Here is a 27,521-nt window from a genome sequence, read left to right on the forward strand (position 1 = left end):
ATCTTGAAGAAGAATGGGAGAAGAGGAGGTAGAATTTTGACTGGGAGTCGTTAAGTTGAGAGCACTATAGGTCCGGAGAATCTTAAAGCCCTCAATTGTCATCGATCCCACCATCTAGTCTTTCAGATACCAACTTGAAGAAGAGTGGGAGAAGAGGCAGTAGAGGTTTGACTGGGAGTCGTTAACTTGAGAGCTCTATAGGTTCGGAGAATCTTAAAGCTCTTAAATGGATTAAGATAAAAGTACATCTATGCTCCAACCATAGTAGACAATCAATTTCCAAGCAAACATTAGTTACTATTGTAAAACGAATAGTTGAGCCAGTTAAATAAAGATTTCATATAATTTAAGGATTAATATTTCCAACTATTTTTGAAAATTTGATTATCTTGGTTCGAATAATTCCGGTAAAATATAAAAGAAACAGCACTTAAAACCAATGAACCAAAAACCAATGAAATTGAAAATCATTAGGATTATTATGTGCAATTTTAGAAAAAGTAAGTTTTTATCTCGTAGCACACGAATTAAAATTTTGTTTTGCTGCTTTCAAATTTTCGGTTAATTTAGCACAGAATGGTCATTTATACCAGAAACAAATAACAAATCAATAAACTGCCAAGGATAGATTTCTTTTAGAGACATCCTGTGGCTGCTCATAGTAAGAAGAAGTATCAATTCTTTTGATATTTTAAATAATTTAAGGACACTACAAGAAAAGATAAAACAGAAGAATACTTCAAAAACTTTCTGATGATTTTAAAGCAAATTTTGGCTATTTTATTTACAAAACTCATACAACAAACATTAAACACAACAACCGCCCAGGGAATGCACGTTTCACTTGGTAAAAGACAGCTGCAACCCTTTTACTCTCAACCAACCACAGAGTCATATAAAAAAACCTCTCTCTCATCACATATTTTTCGAAAAAGAAGAAAAAATCCAGATAAATTAATCCGCCCCTCCCCCCTCCACCAAAGAAAACCTTAATTCAAATTCAGTAAAAAAAGAATGTATACAATACATTTCTCCACTTAAAGAAATATTTTTTCAGTCTCTTTTTAAACAAATTAGTATGTTTAGCTTCCTCAATGCTAGTAGGTATACCATTCCAAATATCTGGAGCTAAATAACAAATTATGAAGCCCGCAGTTCTGGTGTCTCGATATTCGACTACGAAATTATTTGCATTGCTTGTTTATTCCTCCATTGCTGCATTTCTCCATATGTATGGAGGGCACTATTAGCACGAAGGAACTGACGAAAAACTATAGGACATATGTTATTCCAACTTTGCCAGGCGAAAATTGTAGCTTGGTAATCTCTAATTTGTCCAACAAAAATCACTCTCAGTCGCTTAAAACAAGATACTGTATCGATGGTATTTTCCTAGTAATAACCTAACAAACGAACTGCTTTATTCTGTAAAATTTGCACCCTCTTGAAATTCACATAAAAATTACTTGACCAAATGACACAACCATAAGAAAAAATAATTTCAATATATACTATTGGATAGTATCATAGGCAGCGCAATAGCGCTGCTTAAGTAAAGAGCAATGTGGGCACAATGTATTATTTATATATTTTTTTTTTTATTTTAGACCTGGGCACTTCATATCGAAGGAGGTGTCGCAGAATCTTCGAAAAAAGCTCATTCAATTGGAAACTGAAAAGGCTAGTGCCCTTTTTAATAGTCAAAAGTGGTTGGAGGGCAACTAACAAATCAAAATTTTGAGATAGCTATCTCGTTCAATGTAATTGAAAGGTCCGGAAATTATGTCTTTGTGGATAAAACGAGTCCTCAGGGCAAGAGTTGTAATTTATACTACGGGGGCACATAAGGAATATATACCTCGCCTGCTATTTTCCCGAAATGTGTCTGATAGAAATCTTGAAATGGCTATTTGTTGTTACAGAAACTTTGAAAAAAGCTCATTCGATTGGAAATTGAAAAGGCTAGTGCCCTTTTCAATAGTTGAAAGTTTTTGTGGGGCAACTATCCCCCCCCGCACCCAAAATTTCCCCAAACACATTCAATCTTAATTTTGTGATAGCAATTTTTTCAACGCAATTAAAAGGTCCAGAAATCACGTCTTTAGAGGATGAACCCCCCCCCCCCCCCCACTAGCAGCCCTCAGGGCAAGAGTTCTCAGTTATGCCCTTGCGCATATAGGGGTTACATAGAAAGGACGATCGTATAAACTTCGGAGGGGGCTCATTGAATTGGTAATCAGAAGTTCTAGTGTCTTTGTTAAGATTGAGTGATCGAAAAGTGGATACCACACTTCGTATTTTCCCGAAATACATCTAATAGGAGTTTTGAGATGGCAATTTGTTGTCGTAGAAACTTCGAAAAAGGCTCACTTGACTGGAAATTGAAAGAGCTAGTGCCCGTTATAATCGTCGAAAGCAACTGGAGGGCAATTAACCCCCCTCACACGCATACCATTTTTCCAAACACATCCAATTGAAGTTTTCAGATAGCCATTTTGTTCAACGTAAGTGAAAGGTCTGGAAATTATGTCTTTGAGGAAGAAATCCTCCCCCCACAGACTTCAGGGTAAGGGTTTGTAAGTTATGCCCTGGGGGCATATAAGGTATATAAAGAAAGGGTGATCGTATCAGCTTCGGTTATTCGTATCAGCAGATCGTATCGACCATATATTTGCACTAACTTTCTTATATATTTTTTTTTACGACATTACTGACTTTTTGGGAAAAAACATTCAACAATGAAAACTCAATTTTCAACAAAAAATGGACCTGTAAATAAAAAATATTATGGTATAAAAATTTTTTTTGGCCTATTTAATTTGCCATACAATTTAACTTTTTCCTTCACACAGTTTTAGGTATTACTATGTCCAGATTTTCATCGATACCAATAAGCACTTAGCTGCCCCACGCTATTCGTTACCTTTAATGGTATTTGAATGCTCAGAAATATGTCGCATTTCATCTCCACACACTGGCGAAGCGTAACTAGGTCTATGGATGTGAAGAAAATTGTCTCCCTTGAGGTAGTTGACGACCTCGAGCGTCCCGCTGCAAAAGCCATGACACACACGTTTTTGACAATGTCAAGTAAAATGGAACTAAATTCAGTAAATGTTTAGACCCAAATCTATAAAAATCTATTTTAAATCTAAATTTTAAATGACTACTTAATAAGATGCTACAGAATCAATTCACTTTCCAGACCAAAAAAAATAAAAAAGTAATTCGTCTAAATAATATACAACAGCACACAGAAAATAAATTGGAACTATAACTTCGATTTATTTCTCACTGTTAGGTCATTTGAATAAATAGCACGTCTAAAATGACAAATTAAGTGCCTATAAAATATACAACAAAATAGCACAAATCGTATCGCTAGGAACTTCTTTATCAACAGGCTGCTAATTATAGCAGAAACCTTCGTTTTGATGGCACCACAGTGGCTGAACTGCGTCACCCATAATGCCTTTCAGCAGCATTCTTTCCCTATAAAAAAAAGATTATATTTTCCAAGATTATTATGAACTTTATACCAATATAATTTAACATTTTGTGGAGCTAATGTTATTTCATATTTCAAGTAGTTGACATGCAACTGACGTTTCCACTAGTTGATATGTAATTTGACATTTCGAGTAAGTATTTGGCATTTCTGTTGCATATTTGTTATAATCGTAAGTTATACAAACAACTTAGGAAAAAATCTTTTATTTCTGATGATTCTTACAAGAGTTGATGGCTAAAAAAGGTTTAATAATTCAAACGGTTGCCAAATATATCAAGACATGAAGAGGAAATACTTCTCATAAGAAATATTAAGAAACTCTAATATAGGAAATCGATGAATGATTTTATTTCTAAGGACCAACAATTATGGCAATGGTAAAACCGAACAAAATATTTTTCATAATTGAACTTTTGACCATTTATTCTTAATTTTGATATTTTGTCCGTGACATAATTGGTAATTATTTTGCAAGTTTCCCAAGTGCAATAAGTTATCTTTCAGTTATTAGGCTTAGCGTCATATCTTTGGTGAATTTTGGTTTAAAAAACTTACTACTAACTCAATTGGATATATTAATAGTAGTTATACATCTAGATAATCATATCCATAAGCATGGGAATAGGAGGTGTAGTATGGTTCAACTACGATATTTTTTATGAACCCTTTTCGACATTTAATAACGATAAACCGTGATTTATTTACAGCATTTTCAAATTTCAGAGGGTGGGGGGGGAGATGGGAGATTAAGATCCAGACATCACACCGATGTAAAACTGAGGCCAATAGTTTTGTGCGTTATTACTTAATTGTTAAAGGCAAAGTCAAGCCAGTCCATTATTTTTCGTAAACCAATATTCATGTTAAATTTCAAACTTGGGAAACTGCATGATTGAGTTACAAAAACATTTAGTTCGATCTAAAATCGTTCCAGTTCTTGTTGAAGTCCCACTCTTTCCATGACCAAGCACACTTGCAGGAATATATTTCAGCAGCGAGGAAGAGTGGTGAATTAGTAACTGATGGGGAGGGAGTGAGGAGAATAAAGATGGAACTTTAAAAATATTGCAGTCTTTGAATTAAAAGGACATCATCATTTCTATTAAAGGGGATAAACAAATCCTTCCCTGCACACACGTCTTATAAAGAACTAAATGTCTGTATAGGTTCAGAAATTTCAAATCTATTAAAAGTAGTTCCAATTTTGCTCTCATAATCTTTTTACAATTTCAAATTAAATACGATTTTTCAGTTTTCTAGGTTTCTAAAAAGAATTACCTGTGGTGTACAAAGCGTCTTTCTGCGAATCTCCATCTTTCTGGAAGGTTACTCCACAGCCTTTCAGCAACGGCGCTTAGCCTTGGCCAAATTTTACCGTCAATTGTAGCGTCATCTACCTTTAAGTAGAGGAAAAACTAGAGTCAAGTAAAGAACCAAAAGTGTGTTCCAGGCTCGATAAAAATTAATAATATTTAATAAGAATGTTTATTTAGCTCCAGGTGGGAGTACATTTACAGCTGGAACGATCGAAAATTAGCTTTTTATTTGATTTTTGTGAAAATGATTAATTAGTATCTTCAGTGTATTAACTTCTGCGCAATGATCATAAAATTGGAAAAAATGGAGGTAAATGACCAATCTGATATTAATTAATGAGTATTAAGGGATTAAAACTCATATTTTTTATATTTTACTCCTTCCTCATTAAAAATTACTCGTGTAGTAATAATAAATTACAATGCAAATTAAGGCATTAGTTAATGAGCCATTCCACGTTGGCAGTTAATTCGCATCATATTTGAAGTAAATACGAATGCAATTGCAATTTCCACCTCGAACACACTCTTAGAGTACCATATACATCAAATAACGCTGAAGTAAGTAATATCTGTGCTTTTTTTGGTGGTGGGTCGAATGCACGTTACATCATCTGTCAGATTTTTTGGGCACTGCTTATGAAAACAACGAACGTTCTTATGAAAAGCAAAATATTATTAGGATAATATTGTTTGATTTATATCTACTTGTTAAATATCTCTAACACCTCTGCTAAACCATTTGTTAGTTATTAACACTGGAATTTTCGTATCATCAGGTTTCAGATATCATTCCTAAATCTTCCTTTTCTGAAGACTCTATAGCCACATGTATACACATTTAAATCAAAGCTCAAATAAATAGCAGGACATTCTTTTTTTGGGTTCTCATCATTTGTCAATAAAAATCAGCCATGTACATTCTACCCACAAGAAAACTAAATAATTTCAGGTTTTCTAATATAAATTTACTATTCTGTAGTCCAGTAATATACGGTTCGACAGTACAAAACATAACGCTGACAAATAAAAAAAAAATCTATAACTAAACAGTTATGATAAAACGCCATCTACGGATGTAGGAACGATTTAATCACATGGATTAATGCTTGTAAAAGGACGAATTTTTATTGGCAGTACAAAACAATAAACGATTCTCTGTCTTATTTATGCCTGTCTTATATTCTGTTGGCCGACACATTTCGACTGAACATTTGAAATCTGGCTCCGTTTATGGCTTTGTAGCGGATCAAAGGAGGAACCTGAAAAGCTGATTTTGATGGCTTTTCAATTTTTTTTCATGCACACCCCATTTGAGGCTTTGCTGATTAAAGAAAATATGACAAATTTTACCCAGAAAAACACAACTTTATTTTAGACTAGAAAATGATACATCCATACAAACGTTTAAGTTAATGATCTATAAAGCGGTATTAGCGAAAAATATGGGAGACTGACAAAAGACGAAACTAAAGGTTATAAAAAAAAAACAACCACGACTACTCCGGCCACTAAATCAGTGAAATTAGTTGTAAGAAAAGTACACAACAACACTAGCTTTGGTCATGAAATGTGTGCACATGTCAGCGTCTTTTCCTTTAAGTTTTTCAGAATAGACCACCTGTAAATAACAGAAATAGCAGAGAATTTTTGCGTAATAATAAAGCCCCAATTAATTTACAACGTGAAAAAACAAAACATAAAATCACCAAGAAGAGACAAAATGAGGATAATAAAAGAAGGAGAAAAAAGGACAATAAAGAAGAGAGAAAACAAGGATAAGTTAAAATTATTTAACTTGTTTCAACTGAAAATAGACCTTTAATTGAAATCAAACTATTAATTAAGCAACTTTTTTATTCTTTTACAAGGAAACACTATTCTATCAATGAAACTATTAATTTTTTATCTTTAATAATGTCATAACATGTCAAAGCATAAACGTTTATATCCGTTTCTAATGCTCTTATGTGTACGAATTTTCTCAGTAAGAATTTTCAAAAGATTGAAATTTCAAGTTTATGTATAAATATCATAAATATAGCCATAATCTTAGGAAGAGATTTAAAAAATAAAATAAACATCACAATTAACAATTAGAACCAATAATAGCAAAGAAAACAGCAAAAAATTAAATGAAAAAAGTATGCACGAAAAAAAGAAGAAAACAACAAAAATAATTGTATTTCATTATATAAGCCTACTTACCTGTTCTGACCACATGGCTGCTTCACCTCCAAGGATTTTCCCTGGATCAGGTCTAATTCCAAATCCACGCATTAAATAATCAAGGTCATTGTCATACATCACTTGCCAAGACTTGTAGGGAGCGCACGAGTTTAACCCATCCCCTACCCAAGAGCCATAGCCACAGTCTAAATACCAAGCGTCCACATTGGAGAAAATAAGCCTGTAGCCAGTGTAATATAGCCTCGGTATGGTAAAATCTCTAGATCCAGACCAGACTTGAATAATGTATCGTCTGAAAGGAAAAAATAATTCTTCATAGATCAATGCAAAGCCAATGGCAATGGCAAAAAAAAACGTAGAGGGGAGAGGGGTGAATCATTTGTAACACTAAATTTTACGGATAAATACAAACTAGTTTGTATAACTAAGTATAAACTATTAAAAAAGACATATAAGAGCTCCACTTCAAGGCAAAATGTAATCCCCATTAGAACAGTATTAAGGCAAGTCCCGTTTTGTACTTTTTGTAGTAAGTTTGCTGTTTTCAATTATAAATTATGTATCAAAATAGAAAATAATGAATGTGACACCCAACCCTTAACACACACAAAAAATTAATGGCACAGTGAGTACACCAGCATTATATGCAGGCACAGAGCTAGACCCTTTGAAAAATAGATTTGTATGTGCGATATGGTGAAGTTAATGCATGCTTAAATGCCCAAAAGTTAGCCTTTTATTGCTTGTTCAGAACATAATATAAGACGAGGTAGAAATCCGCAAAAGTGAATCCACCCTTGGCTTTGAAAGAATTATTCAACTTGGCTTTTTTAAAAAGATTCACAACATTGGTTTGCAGTCTGATTTATTAGGAGACAGCATGATTTGAGGTAGCCAATTAAGCAGTTCATACTTAAGTGAAGTGGCTACAAAATAAAGAAAGGGTGATATAAGAACTTGAAGTCGTTTAGGGAAGGAATTTACTAGGAGGCTCTAAAACAATTTGCCAAGGAAACAATTTTTTCCTCAAGTATAATAGATTGAAACAAATTGACTCACCTACCCAGGATCAAGGTGTCCATTAACTGCAACCTGGTCAGTCAATGACGATGTCCATAAGATTACTGGTGTATCCCGTCCAAAAACGTTGTCAACCCTCTGTAAGGACGTGTTCTGAAAATATTTCCAAAGATGGAAGAAGTCTTCTTCTGTTCTAGAAATAAAATAGTTTATTTGCATAGAGAAAAAGAAAGAAGAAACATAAAAATGACTTTTTATTGTACCCTTAAAAAGTAATTACAATTATAGGAATTATTATACTAATTAACTAAAAAAAATAATAACTAATGACATAGTACCTTGACAATCCATTAAGTGTCATCCATTCAGTAATTTCATTTGTATTGTTCCAGCAGTTGAATCTAACTTCGTCCCCTCCCATATGAAACATATCTGGGTTTAAAGCTTGCATAAGGTCAAAATAAATGGATTCTAGAACATCATAGGTGTAGTTATTCACTGGGTTTAATATACCACATGGTGGGTCATAACAAGCCCCTTGTGACCTGGAAGAAAACAATGAAAAAACATCAAATCAAAAACTTGGGTAAACTTTAGATGATTTGTTCTACTTTTAATGCTCAAAACTTGACATTATGCACATCAAAAACAGAAAAGCTTATGAAAAATAGCAAGAGTAAGGAATTTTCTTTGAGCTGGGACCCGAAAAAACGTAAGACTTTCACCGTCGAGAAGAACAAATAACTGTATATGTTTCCCAAGAAAATGAAAACCGGTGCTTATTCAGGTTAAAACCAAGCCTCATGCCACATTATAGTTATACCTGTCAGTAAAGATGCCGGAAATTTTGAATCAGATAATTTTATCGTGATTAACCGTCCCACGTGCATTACAGAAGCAGAAATTAAAATGGCACGAAATTAGTCTAAAAAGCTTGTGCAAACACTATATTGTCCAACTAATCTCTCTCGGTAACTATATACTCCCTCTCTCTCACGGTTCTGCTGTAAAATGTGTCAACTTTTTCTGTCTCTCTCCCTCTTTCTTCTAGCCTCTTTCCTCTTTCTTCTAGTTAATTGTTTTTCCAGTTCGGCTTAAGTAGTCATTTTAATTTTCAGTTGTTTTAGTATATATTTATTCCTATATATCAGTATGTTTAATCTTAATGTTTGGTGAGATCATCTATTTTGATTTCGTTTGTTTTGAGTTTCATTCATTCTTTGTTAGTAGTTTGTGGTCATTTTAACTAGCAAATTCTTAAACTGAAAATAAGGAGCAGCATTAAAATACAAAACGAACAGAAATTATTCCGTATATAAAGGGGTTGTCCCCTTCTTCAATACCTTACTCTTCACACTAAAGTTTCTCTAACCCTTTTAAAAAAGCTTCTTATTCTAATTAAATGGCCCTTGTGTTTCAGGAGTTATTCTTAAGAAATTGGGACAAACAGTCAAACTTTAACGTGAAGACCAAGGTATTGAGGAGGGAGCAACGCATTTATATCTGAAATTAGTTCTGTTCATTTTGAGTTTTAATATTGCATCTTCTTTCAGCTGAAAAAATATTGTTTTTTTTGTAATACAATTTCTGATCATTTTTCAAATAGGCCTAAAGCCAGTAAATCAGGCTCGCTTTTCATGAAAAATTTTCCTCTCTCATGGAAAACTCCTCCATGGAAAGCTCCTCTCCCATAAAATACCCCCCAGCCGGATCAAACGAATTAGGAGGAAAAAAGGCGGCATGGGAGAGGGGCTAGCAATCTTTATGGTCACTTATCAAGGACAATAGAAGTATTGATTTCTGACCAAATGAGCCCTTTCTTGACCTTCTTGGATCACTGATTCGATACGATGATCCCCGGAGAAAACATTTATTTAAATAAACACATATCCGTGATATTTCTTCTGTTGAAAAAAAAAAAAAAATCAAAATTCCACATTTTTGTATGTAGGAGCATGAAACGTCTTCAGTAGGATTATCTACTATGCGGAATCTTATGTGTGATTTTTCTTGTGATTTTATGTGTGATTTTTTCTTGTGTGTGATCACTTGATGTTTTCAGGGTGTTTCTTCCCTTATTAAAACATTGAGCAAATTTTCTGAGGCTCGTAAGTTTTCATAGGTAACATTTTACTTTTTTTTTCTTACTTTGACTTTTCCTTCAAAAAATTATTTTCGGAAAAGTTTTTTTTTTTAATTTAGCTCCTACAAAGTTTTCTATGGTAATTTAAAACCTGGTACAGAGGGTCACATGAAATATTGAACTGTTCTATGATATTTCAAACTTTTGCAAGTTTCAAACGAAAAATGGTTTTTTATGCCCCATGAAATATTTTGATCACGCAAGACTTCATTAATGGGCATTGAAATCTAAGATATATACTCGAAACTTCAAAAACCACAAAAAGTCAAATTTTTTCTTATTTCTTAATCTTTATATTGATCAAATATGTTTCATCAAATCTTCATATCATCATATCATCAAAGCTGCTCATACATATATATAATAATGTCCCTAAATGAAGATTCACTTCAAATCCTAATAGTGAGAGAGAGAGAAAGAGAGAGAGAGAGGAAAGAGAGAGAGAGAGAGAGAGAGAGAGAGAGAGAGAGAGGAGAGAGAGAGAGAGAGAGAGAGAGAGAGAGAGAGAGAGAGAGAGAGAGAGAGAGAGAGAGAGAAGAATAAAATAAGTTTTCTTGGGAGGGACTTATCTCGATTGATTGCCATCCGTTACCCTTATCAGACAGACCTGTTCTCAAAAAAGAAAAACAATTTTATTCTTGGACCAATTGATTTTATATTGGACCAAAATCAATTTAGGCAATAATGTAAGTCTAAAAAGAACGGTAAATTGTAGTTTATATGTTCCAGCTAACAGTCACTCATGCGGCATTTTTACATACCTCGGGGACTCGTTTACACAAAGAGCCAGATCCCCAAGTCCATATTCACTGCCCCATTGCCATCCGTTACCGGCATGTGCTGGAGCATCTATTTCCGGGATAATGCGGACACCTCTTACGTTTGCATACTCACCAAGTTCCTGAAATGTACAAGTTTAAAATTTAAGGAGTAAATATGTGTCTATAATTTACATATCAAGCCAAGGATAAATATTGATCCATGACACTTTATTGTTAAATTAGTTTTTGTGTTTGGGCTGAAAGCCCATTCACCGCTTATTCTCTTGCCATTAATAAACCAATTATAGATCGGGCTGTTAAAATTATTTTGCATTTTTTTTTGTCGAATTTTTCAAGATTCTACTGTAGATTCTCAAATTCGTCTTACTATCCCAACTAGTGTTGAAAATAAGACAAATTCATACAAAATGTGCAGCAAGATTTTCAGGATATCAGCTTAGATATTCGAAGCAATGGACAAAAAAACTGATAAAATGGTACATATTTTCAGCATCAGCAATTATTTTCAGTGCAGCCTTGCAGTCTGTGTCACTTTGCCAATGCCCAAATTTGTTCAGATGCAAATACCCTAGCTTTGCCAATGCCCTAGACTGTTCAGATGCAATAACAGTCATTCGTTAACCAGTGAGAGGCTAGACATAACTAGCCTAACTTGAATAAATTTATTCTACCATTTCGTAAGTTTCAAAGCCAACATCTACAGATAAACAGTTTATTCCATGCGTCATATTTAGGTAAGAGGAAGAAGAGCACTTGTCCCCCTCACATTCTAGTTTTCCTAAGATTTTTGTACAAACGCTAAATTGATATCAATTACTGACACTTTATTTTTGCAAGGTACAAAAGTATGCTAATTTGATCTAATTTGGGGTTTAGTAGAGATAAACACCTTGTCTCACACTAACTTTAGTCTTACTTACTTTACTTTACTCACACTAACAAAAGAAGGGAACATTTTTCTTGCATTTTCAATTTTTCCAGACAGTGCTGTTGTGAACTAATCTACTAGAAAGTCTAATGCCAACGAGAAGCCAAAATGAGGGATTGAAACTTCAAAAAAAAAACAAAAAAAAAAAAACGCTCTAGCATTAATTTGAGCAGAAAGACGATGTAATTGTCCATGCGTGTATGAGTAGCATATTTCCTATAAGGAAGCATAAAGATCTTCCAAAACCATTGATCCCGCATAGATTGTCGAATTGACGTTTGAACAGCAGGGTCTTTTATACAAGGACAGTAGCCAAAGGAATCAATTTTCTGTTGTTTTTTTTGGGGGGAAGGGTAAGATCTTTTTTTGAGTATCTAAGGGGGAGAGCAAACTGGCCATTTTTTCAATTTTCTCATTAAGAACACCAAAGAAGGCGTTTTCAATAGAATACCCTAAAGGTAAAGGCTATTTTATGACCTAGAAGGCACAGGCTCACTGCCTCTCTCCCCCTCAACCCATGTAGGCAGAAAACCTTTTACCCAACTTTATGGTAGCTGGATTCGAGTCGTGGGCCCTGTGTTGGCAAGCAGAGCATCAATACAGTGTGCAGGTTCTTCTTTTCTCTATGGGAAGCTAAATACAAGTTTTATTAATTATTTTATCACGTGCACTCACAACGATCATTGAAGTGATCAAAAATACTCTGTCGATACGCATAAAATGTTTCTATCGCAAAGAACTTGGATCAATACAACTGGGCCTAAATCCGGCCTAATTTCCGGGCCTAAATTCCCAGCTTTGTGCAACCATTTTAGAAGTCCTGAATTGAATCTTATAGCCTTCAAGTGCAACCTCAGATGAATACAAGAAGATAAACATCCAGCCCCGCTAACATAACCATCCTGGTTAAGAGTCCTTTATAATGGACGCAGAATACCCCGTCTCAAAACCATTTTTGAGAGGAGCAAAAAATATTGTTCCAGACTTCATTAATCATTACAATAGAATAGTTGGCTTTGATCGTGATTAATTAAAAAATGACATTTTTTGGGAAGTAAAGAGTGAAGTTGAAACTTAAAACGAAAAAAAGTATTGCTTCACAGTCTATCTACCATATATCAATATAGCTAGTGCAAATAAGCCAGATAACCATATTTCATTATATTTATAGGATTATAGAAAACTATCACTTTACTGAAAACACAGAAACGAAGCATAAAAAACAAGACTGTTGATTTACTGGTTAAAAGTGAGTACGTAGCCTGGTAACAACAAACTAATCTATAAGGTTTATCATTGTCTTACATCAGCTGTGATATCAGTAGCTTTCAGTATACAATTATAATTATCTTAAAACCATAAGCATAAAAATAAACACTTTTTTAATAACCGCAAGGTCAGTGAACAGCATACATAAATATTGGATTGGCTTGTCAGGTAATATTTTGGTCTCACCAGCTATAATACCAATATTAAGTAATAAGCAATCTTAAATTGTAAGAAATACACTTTAGTATTACTAAAAAATGCTTTTTTTGTATACTGTAAAAAGTGGCCTTAATTGGTCTACTTTTACTGTACCAAAACTCCTATATTGTTTTGTGTTTTCAGTAAAGCGCTAGTTTTCTATAATCCTACAAACATAGGAAAATATGATTATTTGGTTTATTTGAACTAGCTTTATTGATTTATGCTAGACAGACTGTGAAGCAATAATTTTTGTTCGTTTTAAGTTTCAACCTCGCTCTTTACTTCCCTCAAAAAACTTTGTTTTTTAAGGTTAATCTTTGTCCATTTTTAATTTAAATTTCGTACAGAAACAACACTGCAGTGATCTTTTTAAATTTTAGCGCAGGGGGGGGGGGGCAGCACCCTCATATATGGAATAATTTCTTTCGGCTTAAGTCTTAATGTAGCTCCTTACTTTCAATTGAAAAAAAATTCAATTTTTGATCGCTTTTCAAATATTGAAGGGAAATCTATGCTACAAAAAATGGTGTACACGATTTTTGAAGGTGGACAACCACGACAGTGAGGAAAGAGTAACTGTTTTTCGAAAGAAGAATTTTCAAAACCTAAGCAAAAATTTTGGTATGTCTGACTTATTTCACTAAAAATCTCCCCCCTCCCCCCTGATAGACACCAAGAAACATTAGACATAGAGGCGTGGAATAGCAATAAACAAGAAAAAAATGGAAAGTAACTTGACAACGAGAAAAATATCCCAGAATAAAAAAAATTATAATAATGTTCTTAGTGCTATGATTTCTCTATATACATTACTGATAGTTTTATTCTGTGTATTAAACAAAAAAAAAGTTTTTTTAAATGAAAGTAAGGAGCGAGATTAAAACTTAAAACGAACAGAAATTACTCCGTATATGAAAGGGGCTTTTCCTCCTCAACGCCCCGCTCTTTACGCTCAAGTCTCTCTTAACTCTACATTTTAAAACAGTAAAAAACTTTAGCGTAAAGAGCGGGGCGTTGAGGAGGAAAAGCCCCTTTCATATATGGAGTAATTTCTGTTCGTTTTAAGTTTTAATCTCGCTCCTTACTTTCATTTAAAAAAAACTTGTTTTTTTTTTGTTTAATTTCTGAACCTTTTCGAATTAATGCATGTTTTGATCTTGGCTCTCCGCATATAAATAATTAAAACGAAATTCGCACATTAATTTTGGGGGGCTAAATGGCTTTTTCATAGTTTTAATCAGAAGATTTTGAGAAAAACGAGCGAAAGAGGAGGCCTAGTTGCCCTCCAATTTTTGATTACTTAAAAAGGCAACTATAACTTTTAATTTTTTACGAACGTTTTCATACGTAAAAAATATACGTAACTTACGAATTAACTTACGTAGCGAACTTCTATATTCGTATATTTTTATTGCGTATATGAGGGGGCTCACCCCTCGTCGATACCTCGCTCTTTAAACTAAATTTTGTCCCAATTCCTTAAGAATGACCCCTAAATCACAAAGGCCGTAGAATAAATAGTTGAAATTACTAAAAATACTTTAGCGTAAAGAGCCAGGTATTACGAGGAGGTCAACCCCACATATACGTAATAATTTCTGTTCGTTTTAAGTTTTAATGCTGCTCCTAACTTTCAGTAGAAAAAAATTTTCATATTTATTTTTCATTGTTTTTTTAAATAATCCTAGAGAATCCTGCGCCCCCTCCATTGAAAGTCTCTTTCCCCCATGAGAAGTTCCTCCATAGAAAGATCCTCCCACGTACCCCCTTCAACTCTCCCCCAAACCAAAAAATACCCCTGAAAACGTCTGTACACTTCCCAGTAACCATTACTATATGTAAAAACAGGTCAAAGTTTGTAACTTGCAGCCCCTCCCACGGGGACTGCGGGGGAGTAAGTCGTCCCCAAAGAGATAGTTATTAGGTTTTTCGACTATGGTGAATAAAAGGCTATCTCAGAATTTTGATCCGGTGACTTTGGGGAAAAATGAGCGTGGGAGGGAGCGTAGGTGCCCTCCAATTTTTTGGTCACTTAAAAAGGGCACTAGAACTTTGAATTCCGGTTAGAATGAGCCCTTTCGCGACATTCTAGGACCACTGAGTAGATGCGATCACTCATGGGAAAAAAAAACAAACAAAAAAACCAAATAAACACGCATGCATGATTTGTCTTCTGGCAAAAAATGCAAAATTCCACATTTTTGTAGATAGGGGACTGAAACTTCTTCAAAAGGGTTCTCTGATACGCTGAATCTGATGGTGTGATTTTCGTTAAGATCGTATGACTTTTAGGGGATGTTTCCCCCTATTTTCTAAAACGATGCAAATTTTATCAGGCTCGTAACTTTCGACGGGTATGACTAATCTTGATGAAACTTATATATTTAAAATCAGGAATCAAAATTCCATCTTTTAGAGTTTCGGTTACTATTGAGCCGGGTCGCTCCTTACTACAGTTCGTTACCACGAACTGTTTGATTAAATAGTAAAAAAGGAAATAATATGAATAAATAAATGTAACAATAAGTGATTCTTCTTTGAAGTCACAACTTTGAGTGATTCCAGAATCCTATGCCTACACTCCTCCAACACCTACGTGGGAAGGGGATGGGGTCCGGCGCGCAAATTTTTTCAAAATAATGTGTGGAACAATTCACAATTCAAAAAAAAAAAGTGAAATATGTGAAAAATAATCGTATATAAGGCAGAAAACCATGATTTAAATGAAAATTCCAGACTAAGGAACTGAACCCTTGCCATTCTGATTCAAAGTCTAACACTCTAGTAACTCAACTACGGCAGCTGATGATCGAACTCAATCTATTTGTTCTTGTAGGACCAAGTTATGTAACTTACGGCCCTTTCACCAAAGACTATGGAGAGCTATGTCATCAGCAAAAGCATAGTTATTGGACCTTATTCAGCAAATGCATTTGTAATTGACTATTATAAAACATTGAGTTAATAAAAGCTTCTGTTATAAAGAGTGAGAGCATTAAATTATATTTAGCGAAGCAAAACTTTTGCGAATAGGAGGAGGGGAGGGGGTACGTCAAGGAATAGTCATTTGGGATTTTGAGATTCAATTATTTGTTCTTCTATGAATTTCTTCCTCAAAAGAATATTCGATATTTTAATAATCATTTTGAGAGCCCCAATGTCGGCTGACCGTGTTAAAGAGTTCATAGTGAATTCTCCCAACGGACTAATGAGACTTACTAAGGGGGCTGGGAGGGGGACTATACGGGAGGGGTTCTTGTAAATCTCCAGTTAGGGGTTTTGGATTATAAATATTACAATGGTACCGTTTTATACTTCCCAGCTTTTTCACTTAAGAAGTGGCACATAAGTGCTGTTTTTAATGCTATATGGCACTTATGGATGGTAGAATTGATAAAAAGCACGTAGATATGAGCAATAAAACGTAGAAACGAATCATTAAACATCTCTCTAAGAAGTTCTGGATTCCCACTAGCCCCAGCTTTTCCACTTGAGACAAGACACTAATCGTATCATTTTTAGTGTCATTTGGCACTTGCAGATGGTGAATTTTATAGAGAAAACTTAGATATCAGCAATATCTTTTATATGAGCTACAAAAATCTGTCTACGATGTTTTGGTAGCCCACTAGGCCTGCTGAAAAAAACGAAAAAAAAAAACAAGAGCTAAGAGCTTCTATGGCACTTGTGACGAGGCAAGAAGAGCTAAGAGCCAAGAGATCATATGGTATGAGCTCTAACAAAGTTCTATGAATCAATAGATTGATTTAAAAGGAAAATAAGAGGCTTAATGTCGGCAAGGATTTAAAATAAGAGCTGTGAGTCACGATGTCCTTCTAAATATCAAAATTCATTAAGATCCTATCACCCACTTGTAAGTTATAAATACCTAATTTTTTCTAATTTTTCCTCTCCCTTTAGCACCCCAGATGGTCGAATCTGGGAAAACGACTTTATCAAGTCAATTTGTGTGGGTCCCTGACACGCCTACAGATTTTCATCGTCCTAGCACGTCCAGAAGCATCTGACTCGCCAAATCACTGAACCCCTGCCCCCAACTCCCCCAAAGAGAGCGAATCCAGTACGGTTCCGCCAATCACGTATCAAGGACATTTGCTTATTCTATCCACCAAGCTTCATTCCGATTCCTCCACTCCAAGTGTTTTCCAAGATTTCCCCCTCCAACTCCTCCCAATGTCAAAGATCTGGTCGGGATTTGACATAAGAGCTCTAAGACATGAATTCCTTCTAGATATAAAATTTCATTAAGATCCGATCACCTATTCGTAAGATAAAAATACACCAATTTTTCCGTTTTCCAAGAATTCCGGTTTCCCCCTCCAACTCCCCCCAATGTCACAGGATCTGGTCGGAATTTAAAATTAGAGATTTAAAGCACAAGATCCTTCTGAATATCAAATTTCATTAAGATCTGGTCACCCTTTCGTAAGCTACAAATACCTCAATTTTCAAAATTACCCCCCAACTCCACCAAAGAGAGCAGATCCGGTCCGGTTATGTCAGTCACGTATCTTAGACAGGTATTTATTCTTCCCATCCAGTTTCATTCTGATCTCACCACTTTAAGTATTTTCTAAGATTTTCGGTCCCCCCAACTGCCTCCCTTACAATTACGCTGGATCCGGTGGAGATTTAAAATAAGAGATCTGAGTTACGAGGCCCTTCTAAATACGAAGTTTCATGTAGATCCGATCACTCCTTCGTAAGGTAAAAGTACGTCATTTTTTCTAACTTTTCAGAATTACCCCCCCCCCCAATAGAGCGGATCCGTTCCAATTATGTAAATCACGTATCCAAGACTTCTACTTATTTTTCCCACCAAGTTTCATCCCGATCCCTCCAATCTAAGCGTTTTCCACGATTTTAGGCTCCCCACCCTAAACTCCCCCCAATGTCACCAGATCCGGTCGGGATTTAAAATAAGGGCTTTGAGACACGATATCTTTCCAAATATCAAATTTCATTGAGATCCGATCACCCGTTCGTAAGTTAAAAATACCGCATTTTTTCTAATTTTTCAGAATTAACCCCCCTAACTACCCCAAAGAGAGCGGATCTGTTAAGGTTATGTCAATCATGTATCTAGGACTTGTGCTTATTTTCCCCACCAAGTTTCATCCCGATCCCTCCACTCTAAGTGTTTTCCAAGTTTTAGGTCCGCAATGTCACCAGATCCGGTCGGGGTTTAAAGTAAGAGCTCTGAGAAACGATATCCTTCTAAATATCAAATTTTATTGAGATCCGATCACCCGTTCGTAAGTTAAAAATACCGCATTTTTTATAATTTTCAGTATTAACCCCCCTCCCCTAACTACCCCAAAGAGAGCGGATCCGTTCCGGTTATGTCAATCATGTATCTAAGACTTGTGCTTATTTTTCCCACTAAGTTTCATCCTGATCCCTCCAATCTAAGTTTTTTCCAAGATTTATGGTTTCCCCCTCCCAAATCCCTCCCCCCTCAATGTCACCAGATCCGGTCGGGATTTAGAATAACAGCTCTGAGACACGATATCCTTCCAAACATTAAATTTCATTAAGATCTGATCAACCGTTCGTAAGTTGAAAATACTTCAATTTTTCTATTTTTTCCGAATTAAACGGCCCCCCACTCCCCCCCCCAGATGGTCAAATCGGGAAAAAGACTATTTCTAATTTAATCTGGTCCGGTCCCTGATACGCCTGCCAAATTTCATCGTCCTAGCTTACCTGGAAGTGCCTAAAGTAGCAAAACCGGGACCGACAGACCGACAGAATTTGCGATTGCTATATGTCACTTGTCTTATATCAAGTGCCATAAAAACTGGAGATAGATCAGTGCTACCGATGCAATAAAGTGACTTTCTTGTTGTTCCAAAAGGGGGATTGTATTTCCCCGTATAACATTTTTAACCAGGCTGATTCCAATGGCACAATTTTTATTTTGATATAACGCCATTTTCGAGCTTCAAACTTTTTTCGAAATCACCATAAATTTCTCTTCACAATAAACTTTTACTTTTAAAACGAACCGAAATAATAATTACCATTCCTGAGTGAGTGTCAGCATTTTTCAAAACTAGTTTCTTAACTTTTGGTTACTATGGGCTGTGGTTCGCTCTTTAGTAGGCCGCAGCTGCATTATTCTTTACTAAATTGCAACTTCCTCTGCAACCATGATAAAAAATTATTAATGCCCTTTATTCTTCGTTTTACATGTAAAATGTTCATTTCATTTTATTTTGCATCGTCCTGTTACATGTTTTGTTTCTATTCGTTGATAATGATTTTCAGCTTCCTCCTTTTTTCCCTGAAAGCTTTTTTATATTACTTATTCTAGCTTCGACTTTGACGCTTGTAAAAGTTTGGCTTGATCCGATCATTAGTGCGTGAAGGCCTGAGCAATGATGCTCACCGATACGCTTCCGCGTTTATCTAATATCACCTTGAATGAAAACGTGTATGCCTTGGCATAATGAATATAGGCTAATTTGAATCCCATACTATGTTTATGAAAAAATAAACAAAAGTCACCATTCAAACAGTTCGCGGTGTAAGTAAGGAGCGACCCGAGTTAATAGCAACCGAAACTCTAAAAAAACCTATTTTTGATACTAAAAGATGTATCAAAAGAATTGGAGTTTTACGCTGACTTCAAATATATAAGTTTATTAAGTTTAATTTTACCCATCGAAAGTTACGAGCCTGAGAAAATTTGCCTTAATTCTTGAAAGAAGGGGAAAAACCCCTTAAAAGTGATAGTACCTTAATGAAAATCACATCATCAGATTCAGCGTATGAGAGAACCTTACCGTAGAGGTTGCAAGTGCCTATCAGAGAAAATGTGGAATTTTTTATTTTTTGCAAGAAGAATGATCACTGATGTGTGTTTATATATCTATTCATTTTTTTGTCGGTTTGTTTTTCCCAGGGGTGATGGTATCGACCCACGGATCTTAGAATATCGTAAGAGGGCTAATTCAAATGGAAAATAAAAGTTCTAGTGCCCTTTTCAGATGTCCGGAAAAATTGGAAGGCCTCACCCACGCCCATTTTTTCTCTAAATTGTTCGATTGAAATTTTCTGATAGCCATTTTGTTCGGCATAGTTGAAAGGCCGAATAACTTAAGCCTTTGGGTTAGAATCTGTTTACTGCTCACGTATAGTACTTGTTATTGTGAAGTATGCATACATTTTTCGAGAGAGTGGGAGGAGGGGAATTATCTGCTGATGAAATTTTTCATGGGGATATTTTTCCATGGGGATTGCAGTTTCTAGGGGGTTGAATATTTCAGAGGAAACTTTATACTGTGGGAATTTGCCTCAATTCCTATACGAAATTCTTCTTATGTCTTGGTTTCTCATTGCCGACTCAATTTTACGCTTGGAAATGTTAAGTGCAATTGTCCGTGGTAAATTTTCATCAGTATTGAATTGTCCAGAGAATAAATCCTTGGGGAGGGGGATTTTTCCGCGGAGGAGTAGCCAGCATTCCTGGAATTATTTATAAAACGATCAGAAATTAAATAAAAAACAAGTTGTTTCAGCTGAAAGTAAGGAACAACATTAAAACTTAAAACGAACAGAAATTATCACGTATATGAAGGAGGTATTCCTCCAAAACACCTCACTCTTAACGCTAAAGTTTGAATTCTGTCCCAATTCCTTAAGAACGACTCCTGATATAACACGTTCTTTCAATTAGAATAATAAGAAGCATTTTTTAAACTTCCTAAAAAACTTTGCGTAAAGAACGAGGTTTAACTCCCTCATATACCTAATAATTTCTGTTTGTTTTAAGTTTTAATATTGCTCCTTACTTCCAGTTGAAAAACTTTTTTTAATTTAATACATAAAAGCTGGTGAAATATTTGTTGAACTAAATTTAGTTAGCAATGTGGAGTCATGACAACTAACTTAGCTCGGGCCAGATTTGAAAACGTTTTGAAAACGTTCAATTTTTTTACAGCCTTAAATATTTTAAATAAATTTTTTGCTTTTTATAGTTTTCATTTCGCTTCTTTCTCCTTTGATTAGTTTTTATTCTGTTCTTCCAGAGTCTAGATATTAAGCCGATCTGACCCAGTTTCTTTTGTTGATTAAATATGAAAACCTGGGGATAGGGTTATAAATTGTGCCTTGGGGGTATTTAAGGTTTTTATGGAGGGGATGATTGTTTAACTTTAGGGAAGGCTCGTTTGATTGAAAATTGAAAGTTCTAGTTCCCTCTTACGAGTGAAAGTGATGGAGGGCAACTAGCCACCTCCCCAGGCGATCCCTCTTTTCACCAAACATATCTAATGGGAATGATGATAGAGACAATGCCTTTAGGGCGTAAACACCCCCCCCCCCCTATCAGCGTCCAGGGGATAGGTTTTAAGTCGTACCTTTAGGACGAACAAGATTTTTATGGAATATTAATTAAAAAAAAACAGGTTTTTTAAACTGAAAGTAAGGAGCGACATTAAAATTGGACCACCTAAATATTTTCAAGAAACCACCAGTGGTCCATGGACCACAGGTTGGCGACCGCTGACGTAGAGTCTTTTAACTTTGTCTTACTTTGAGATCTTCAAACGAATAAACTTTTCTTGGTGAATAAGCACCGTATTTTGCCATTTGAGGAACTCTTTTGGAATCAAATGGAAAACTGTTAGCATCGCTGAGATGTAAGTGAAGAGTATTCATTTTGTCGTGAGCCAAACCATCGATTATGTGCAGGAGTTTTTCCAACGAGATGAAATTTCTTGCGGTGTCAACCATCAGACCACGGTGTGGATATGCAGGTGCGTCTATAATAGTCGCCTAAAATAATTAAAAAAAAATACAATTGAAAAATTTTGCTAAAACTACTAAATCGGTTTTCAGATTTCTTCTACTCTATTGACTTGGCCTTTGAAATTAAAATACAGTCCCTAAACTTTGATTTGCACACAACGAATAGGATACATCCTTTGACTGCCATATAGGTGTATTAAGGAAGCTTTGCCCAGCAAACTCAGTACTATCCTTTTTGGATTCCACGACATAAATATCCATGGGTTCTATGACAGCCCTGCTTTAAATCATCCCTATTCCGTCATTCCGATGATAGCCAGCAGGTGCAAGTTACGTCACAGGGAATGTTTTCTAAGAGACACAGGTGTATGTTATGCAATAGGGAATGTTTTCTTAGAGATTAAGGTGTATTTTACGTAATATGAGATTGTTTTTCTACGTTGAGGATGACGTAATCTTGTGTAACATGCCAGACTTAGGGCATGTGGGGAACCCCCGCTCATAACTGAGCACAGCGCACACGTGGGTGTTACACAATGGCGGTGCAACGGAGGTGTTACGTAATGGCGGCACACACGTGAGATGTCATGTAAGGGCAGCGCACACGTGGGGTGTTACACAATGAAGGTGCACACGAAAGATGAGACGCACTCTTACACGCGGGTGCTACGCAATGACAGGCTGCACATGTGGATGTTACGTAATGACCGTGCACAAGTAGGATGTTACGTAATGACAGCGCAAACGTGGAAGTTACGTAATGACGGTACACACATCGGTGGTGTATACTACTTCAAGAGTTGTTTTTTCTTCGGAATTTCATTTTCTTTTGAGGCCTTTTTTTCAGGGAACCTTTATTTTCTAATGGTTTTTGTCCCCATTAGAATTCGAAAGGTCCATTTCCGTCCAATGGAACTGCGCCCTTGACAGCTGGACCAGCAATTCATTTCTAATATTATAATTCAGGAAATAGATTCCAAAAATTACCCAATTCAACCCGCAGAGAATACCCATATCCCACTTACTAGAATAATAAAGCTATTGATTACGTGTATCCTATGACTACAATAACTGAAATGGAGAGGGGAAAACCGATTACTAGAATTTGGTTATATTTCAAGTACACCTGCTAGCTAAGTAATGCTCTAGAAGGGTATTATAAACCCAGACAAAGCAGTTCTTCACTTGTTTGCGATATGATCATAGCATTTTGGAGGGTCCTTCTTAGAGATGTTTTCTTAGTGAATGATTTAAGTTTGCTCAATATATAGGAAAATGGAGGCACAAGACATGTGACCTAATGCTATATTCCGTTCATTTTTTATTGGTATTATTTTCTCTCCACTCCCAGCCTGTGACCCTCAAAAGCTGACAAACGAAACCCCCTAGTAAGCACTATCACACACATGACATTTTTCAGGTATTTTTATGCAAAAATATTCGTTTACAAAAGAATGGATCAAAAATATTAATGAAAAAATCCGAATAAGCGTTTCTTCTGATATATCCTAGCAATTGAGGTCAGTAATGGCACAATGTATCATTCCCCGATGACACCTTTCTGGCACATATCATAACACCGACTGGTTTTTTCAAGCTTTCACTCTCAAATAAATTTATAAACTAAAAAATAACTTTTGTTTTTTTATATGAAAAGCAGAAACTTGCCATTTCATTGCTAGATTACGATCTTACGTGGCAATTCCAGGTCTGTGACACACAATGGCTGACAAACGACACCCTCTAGCATGCACAATCACAAATATCACATTTTCCTCCTGCATATTCCTGCAAAAAATTCGTCTAAGCTAGAATCGATCCTTTAAACTTAATAAAAAATTTCAATTAGAGTTTTTTCTGATTACTGCTACATATTGAAATCAACTTGGTACAATGTATCAGTCTCCAATGACCGCCTTCTGGCAGATATTATCACAACTAAGGTTTATCTCAACATTTTACCCTCAACAATAGACTACTAAACTAAAAAGAGACCATTGTTTTTGTTTGAACTTGTTGCGTGCTGATTTGTGATCGCGAAACTTGTTGCATGTTGATTCTTCTCCTTGTGAAACTGATTTTCTTCATGGAACTTATTGCGCGCTGATTTTGTTCATGAAACTTTTTGCGTGATGATTTATTTATGGAACTTGTTCCATGATGTTTTTTTGTTCGTGAAACTTGTTGCATGTTGATTTGTTCTTCGTGAAACTTTTGAATTGATTTTTCTCCTCGTGAAACTGATTTCGTGAATGCAAATTGTTGCATGCTGATTTTTGTTCGTGGAGCTTGTTGCGTGCTGATTTTTGTTCGTGAAACTTGTTGAATGTTGATTTTTGTTCGTGAACATTTTTGAATGTTGATTTTTCTCTTCGTAAAACTTGTAGATCGATTTTTCTCCTCGTGAAACTGATGTTCATAGAACTTGTTGCGTGCTGATTTTTACTCATGAAACTTGTTGCATATTATTTTTTCTCTTCGTAAAACTTGTAGAGTAATTTTTCTCTTCGTGAAACTTATTCTGGTCATGGAACTTGTTGCGTGATGATTTTTTGTTCGTGGAGGTTGATGCGTGCTGAGTTTTGTTCTTCAAACTTGTTGTAAGTTGTTTTCACCCTTGGTCAAACTTGTACATTGATTTTTCTCCGGGTGAAACTGATTTTGATCATGGAACTTATGTGCATTGATTTCTTTTTCATGGAACTTGTTGCGTGCTGATCTTCCTTCCTGAAACTTGTTGCATATTGATATTTTCTTTTCGTGAAACTTGTACATTGATTTTTCTCCTCACGAAACTAACTTCTTTCATGGAACTATTAATTTTTCTCCTAGTGAAACTGATTTCGTTCGTGGAGCTTATTGCATGCTGATTTTTGTTCGCGAAACTTGTTGCGTATTGATATTGTTTCTTCGTGAAACTTCTATATTGATTTTTCTCCTGACGAAGCTAATTTTGTTCATGCAACTTGTTGCGTGCTGATTTTTTCAAGGAACTTGTCGTCTGCTGATTTTTGCTCGTGAAACCTGTTGTTTTTCATCTTTGTTGGTGTGAGACTTGTACATTGATTTTTCTCCTCGTGAAACCAATTTTGCTCATGGAATTTGTTGCATGCTGATTTTTTTTCGTGGAACTTGCTGGGTGCTGATTTTTATTCGTAAAATTTGTTGCATGTTGATTTTTTCTTTGTAATACTTGTAAATTGATTTTTCTCCCACGTAAACTGATTTTGTTCATGGAACTTGTTGCGAGCTGTTAATCTCTTTTTGAAACTTGTACATTGATTTTTCTCTTTATGAAACAGATTTTGTTCTTGGAATTCATTGCGTGCTGGTTCTGTTCATGGAATTTGTTGCGTGTTGATTTTATTCATGAAACTTGTTACGTGATGATTCTTTTTTGTTCGCGAAACTTGTTGTATGTTGAAATTTCTCTTCGTAAAACTTGTACATTGATTTTTCTCCTCGTGAAACTGATATCGTTCATGAAACTTGTTGCGTGCTGATTTTGGTTCTTGGATCTTGTTGAGTGCTGATTTTTATTCGTGAAACTTGTTGCATGCTGATTTCGCTCTTCGAAAAACTTGCAAATTGATTTTTCTCCACGTGGTACTAATTTTTTTCCGTGAAACTTGTTGCATGTTGATTTTTCTCTGTGTGAAACTTGTACATTGATTTTTCTCTTCGTGAAAGTGATTTTGTTCTGTGCTGATTCTGTCCGTGGAACTTGTTGCGTGCTGATTTTTTCTTCATGACATTTGTACATTGATTTTCCTCCTCGTGAAACTGATTTCTTTCATGGAGCTTGTTGCGTTCGGGTTTTCGTACCTGGAACTTGTTGCAAGCTGGTTTTTGCTCGTGAAACTTGTTGCATGTTGATTTTCTGTTCGTGAAACTTGTTCCATGTTGATGTTTTTCCTCGTAAAACTTATACGTCGATTTTTCTCTTCGTGACGCTGATTTTGTTCATGGAACTTGTTGCTTACTGATTTTTCTACGTGAAACTTGTTGCGTGCTTTTTTGGCTCACGGAACTTTGTTCCATATTATTTTGTTCTCTTCGAGAAACTTGTACAGTGATTTTTTTCCTTCTGAAACTTATTTTGTTCACGGAACTTGTTGCGTGGTGATTTTTTGTTCGCAGAGCTTGGTTCGTGCTGATTTTTGTTCTTGAAGCTTCTTGTATGCTGTTTTTACTCTTCGTCAAACTTATACATTAATTTTTCCCCGGGTGAAAATTATTTTGATCATGGAACTTGTTGCGTGTTGATTTTTGTTCATGAAACTTGTTACATGCTGATTTTTGTTCGTGAAACTTGTTGCATATGGATATTTTCTCTTCATGAAACATGTATATTGATTTTTTTCCTCGCGAAACTAATTTTGTTCATGGAACTTAATGTTGTCTGCTGATTTTTGTTCATGAAACTTGTTGCGTTACGTTTTTTCTCTTTGTGAAACTTGTATGTTGATTTTTCGCCTCGTGAAACAGTTTTTGATCATGCAACTTGTTGTGTGCTGCTTTTTATTCGTGAAACTTGTTGCTTGTTGATTTTTATTTTCGTGAAACTTGTATATTGATTTTTCTCCTCAGGAAACTGATTTTACTTGAAAATTGTTGCGTGTTTATTTTTTGTTCATGGAACTTGTTGTGTGTTAATTTTTTGTTCATGGAACTTGTTGCTTGCTGACTTTTGTTCGCAAAACTTGTTGCATATCGATTGTCTCTTTGTAAATCTTGTATATTGATTTGCCTCCTCACGAACAAAATTTTGTTCATAGAACTTGTTGCGTGCTGATTTTTTCATGGAACTTGTCGTCTGCTGATTTTTGTTCGTGAAACTTGTTGTATTTTGGTTTTCCTCTTTGTGAAACTTGTACATTGATTTTTCTCTTTGTGAAACTGATTTTGTTCTGTGCTGATTCTTTTTATGGAGCTTGTTGCGTGCCAATTTTATTCATAGAACTTGTTGCGTGATAATTTTTTTGTTTGTGAAACTTGATGCATGTTTGTTTTTTCTTCATGAAACTTGTAAATTGATTTTCCTCCTCTTAAACTGATTTCTTTCATGGAACTTGTTGCATGTGGTTTTCCGTTCGTGGAACTTGTTGCATACTGATTTTTGCTCGTGAAACTTGTTGAATGTTGAATTTGTTCGTAAAACTTGTTGCATGTTGATTTTGATACTCGTGAAACTTATACGTCGATTTTTCTCCTCGTGAAGGAGATATTGTTCATAAAACTAATTGCGTATTGATTTTTGTACGTCGAACTTTTTGCGTGCTAATTTTTGCCCACGAAACTTGTTCCATATTATTTTATTCTCTTCGAGAAACTTGTACAGTGATTTTTCTCATGGTGAAGGTTATTTTGATCATGGAAGTTATTG

General features: G+C 35.3%; 1 protein-coding gene across 3 annotated transcripts in view; it reads right to left on the reverse strand.

Moving 5' to 3' along the window:
* Positions 1-3,265: 3,265 nt before the first annotated feature.
* The window catches only part of LOC136036368 (chitooligosaccharidolytic beta-N-acetylglucosaminidase-like), a 579,146-nt gene continuing 554,890 nt past the window's right edge, over positions 3,266-27,521 (reverse strand). For all 3 annotated transcript variants that reach the window (XM_065718539.1, XM_065718538.1, XM_065718536.1), the window contains 7 exons: positions 21,920-22,162; positions 10,942-11,081; positions 8,376-8,582; positions 8,081-8,230; positions 7,036-7,309; positions 4,790-4,908; positions 3,266-3,492 (listed from right to left, as the gene is read on the reverse strand). In XM_065718539.1, the coding sequence (XP_065574611.1) occupies positions 3,408-3,492; positions 4,790-4,908; positions 7,036-7,309; positions 8,081-8,230; positions 8,376-8,582; positions 10,942-11,081; positions 21,920-22,162 (1,218 nt within the window). In that variant the 3' untranslated portion in view covers positions 3,266-3,407. The remainder of the gene's footprint in view (positions 3,493-4,789; positions 4,909-7,035; positions 7,310-8,080; positions 8,231-8,375; positions 8,583-10,941; positions 11,082-21,919; positions 22,163-27,521) is intronic.

The sequence above is a fragment of the Artemia franciscana genome, chromosome 15 (assembly GCF_032884065.1).
Source record: "Artemia franciscana chromosome 15, ASM3288406v1, whole genome shotgun sequence".
Classification (NCBI taxonomy): domain Eukaryota; kingdom Metazoa; phylum Arthropoda; class Branchiopoda; order Anostraca; family Artemiidae; genus Artemia; species Artemia franciscana.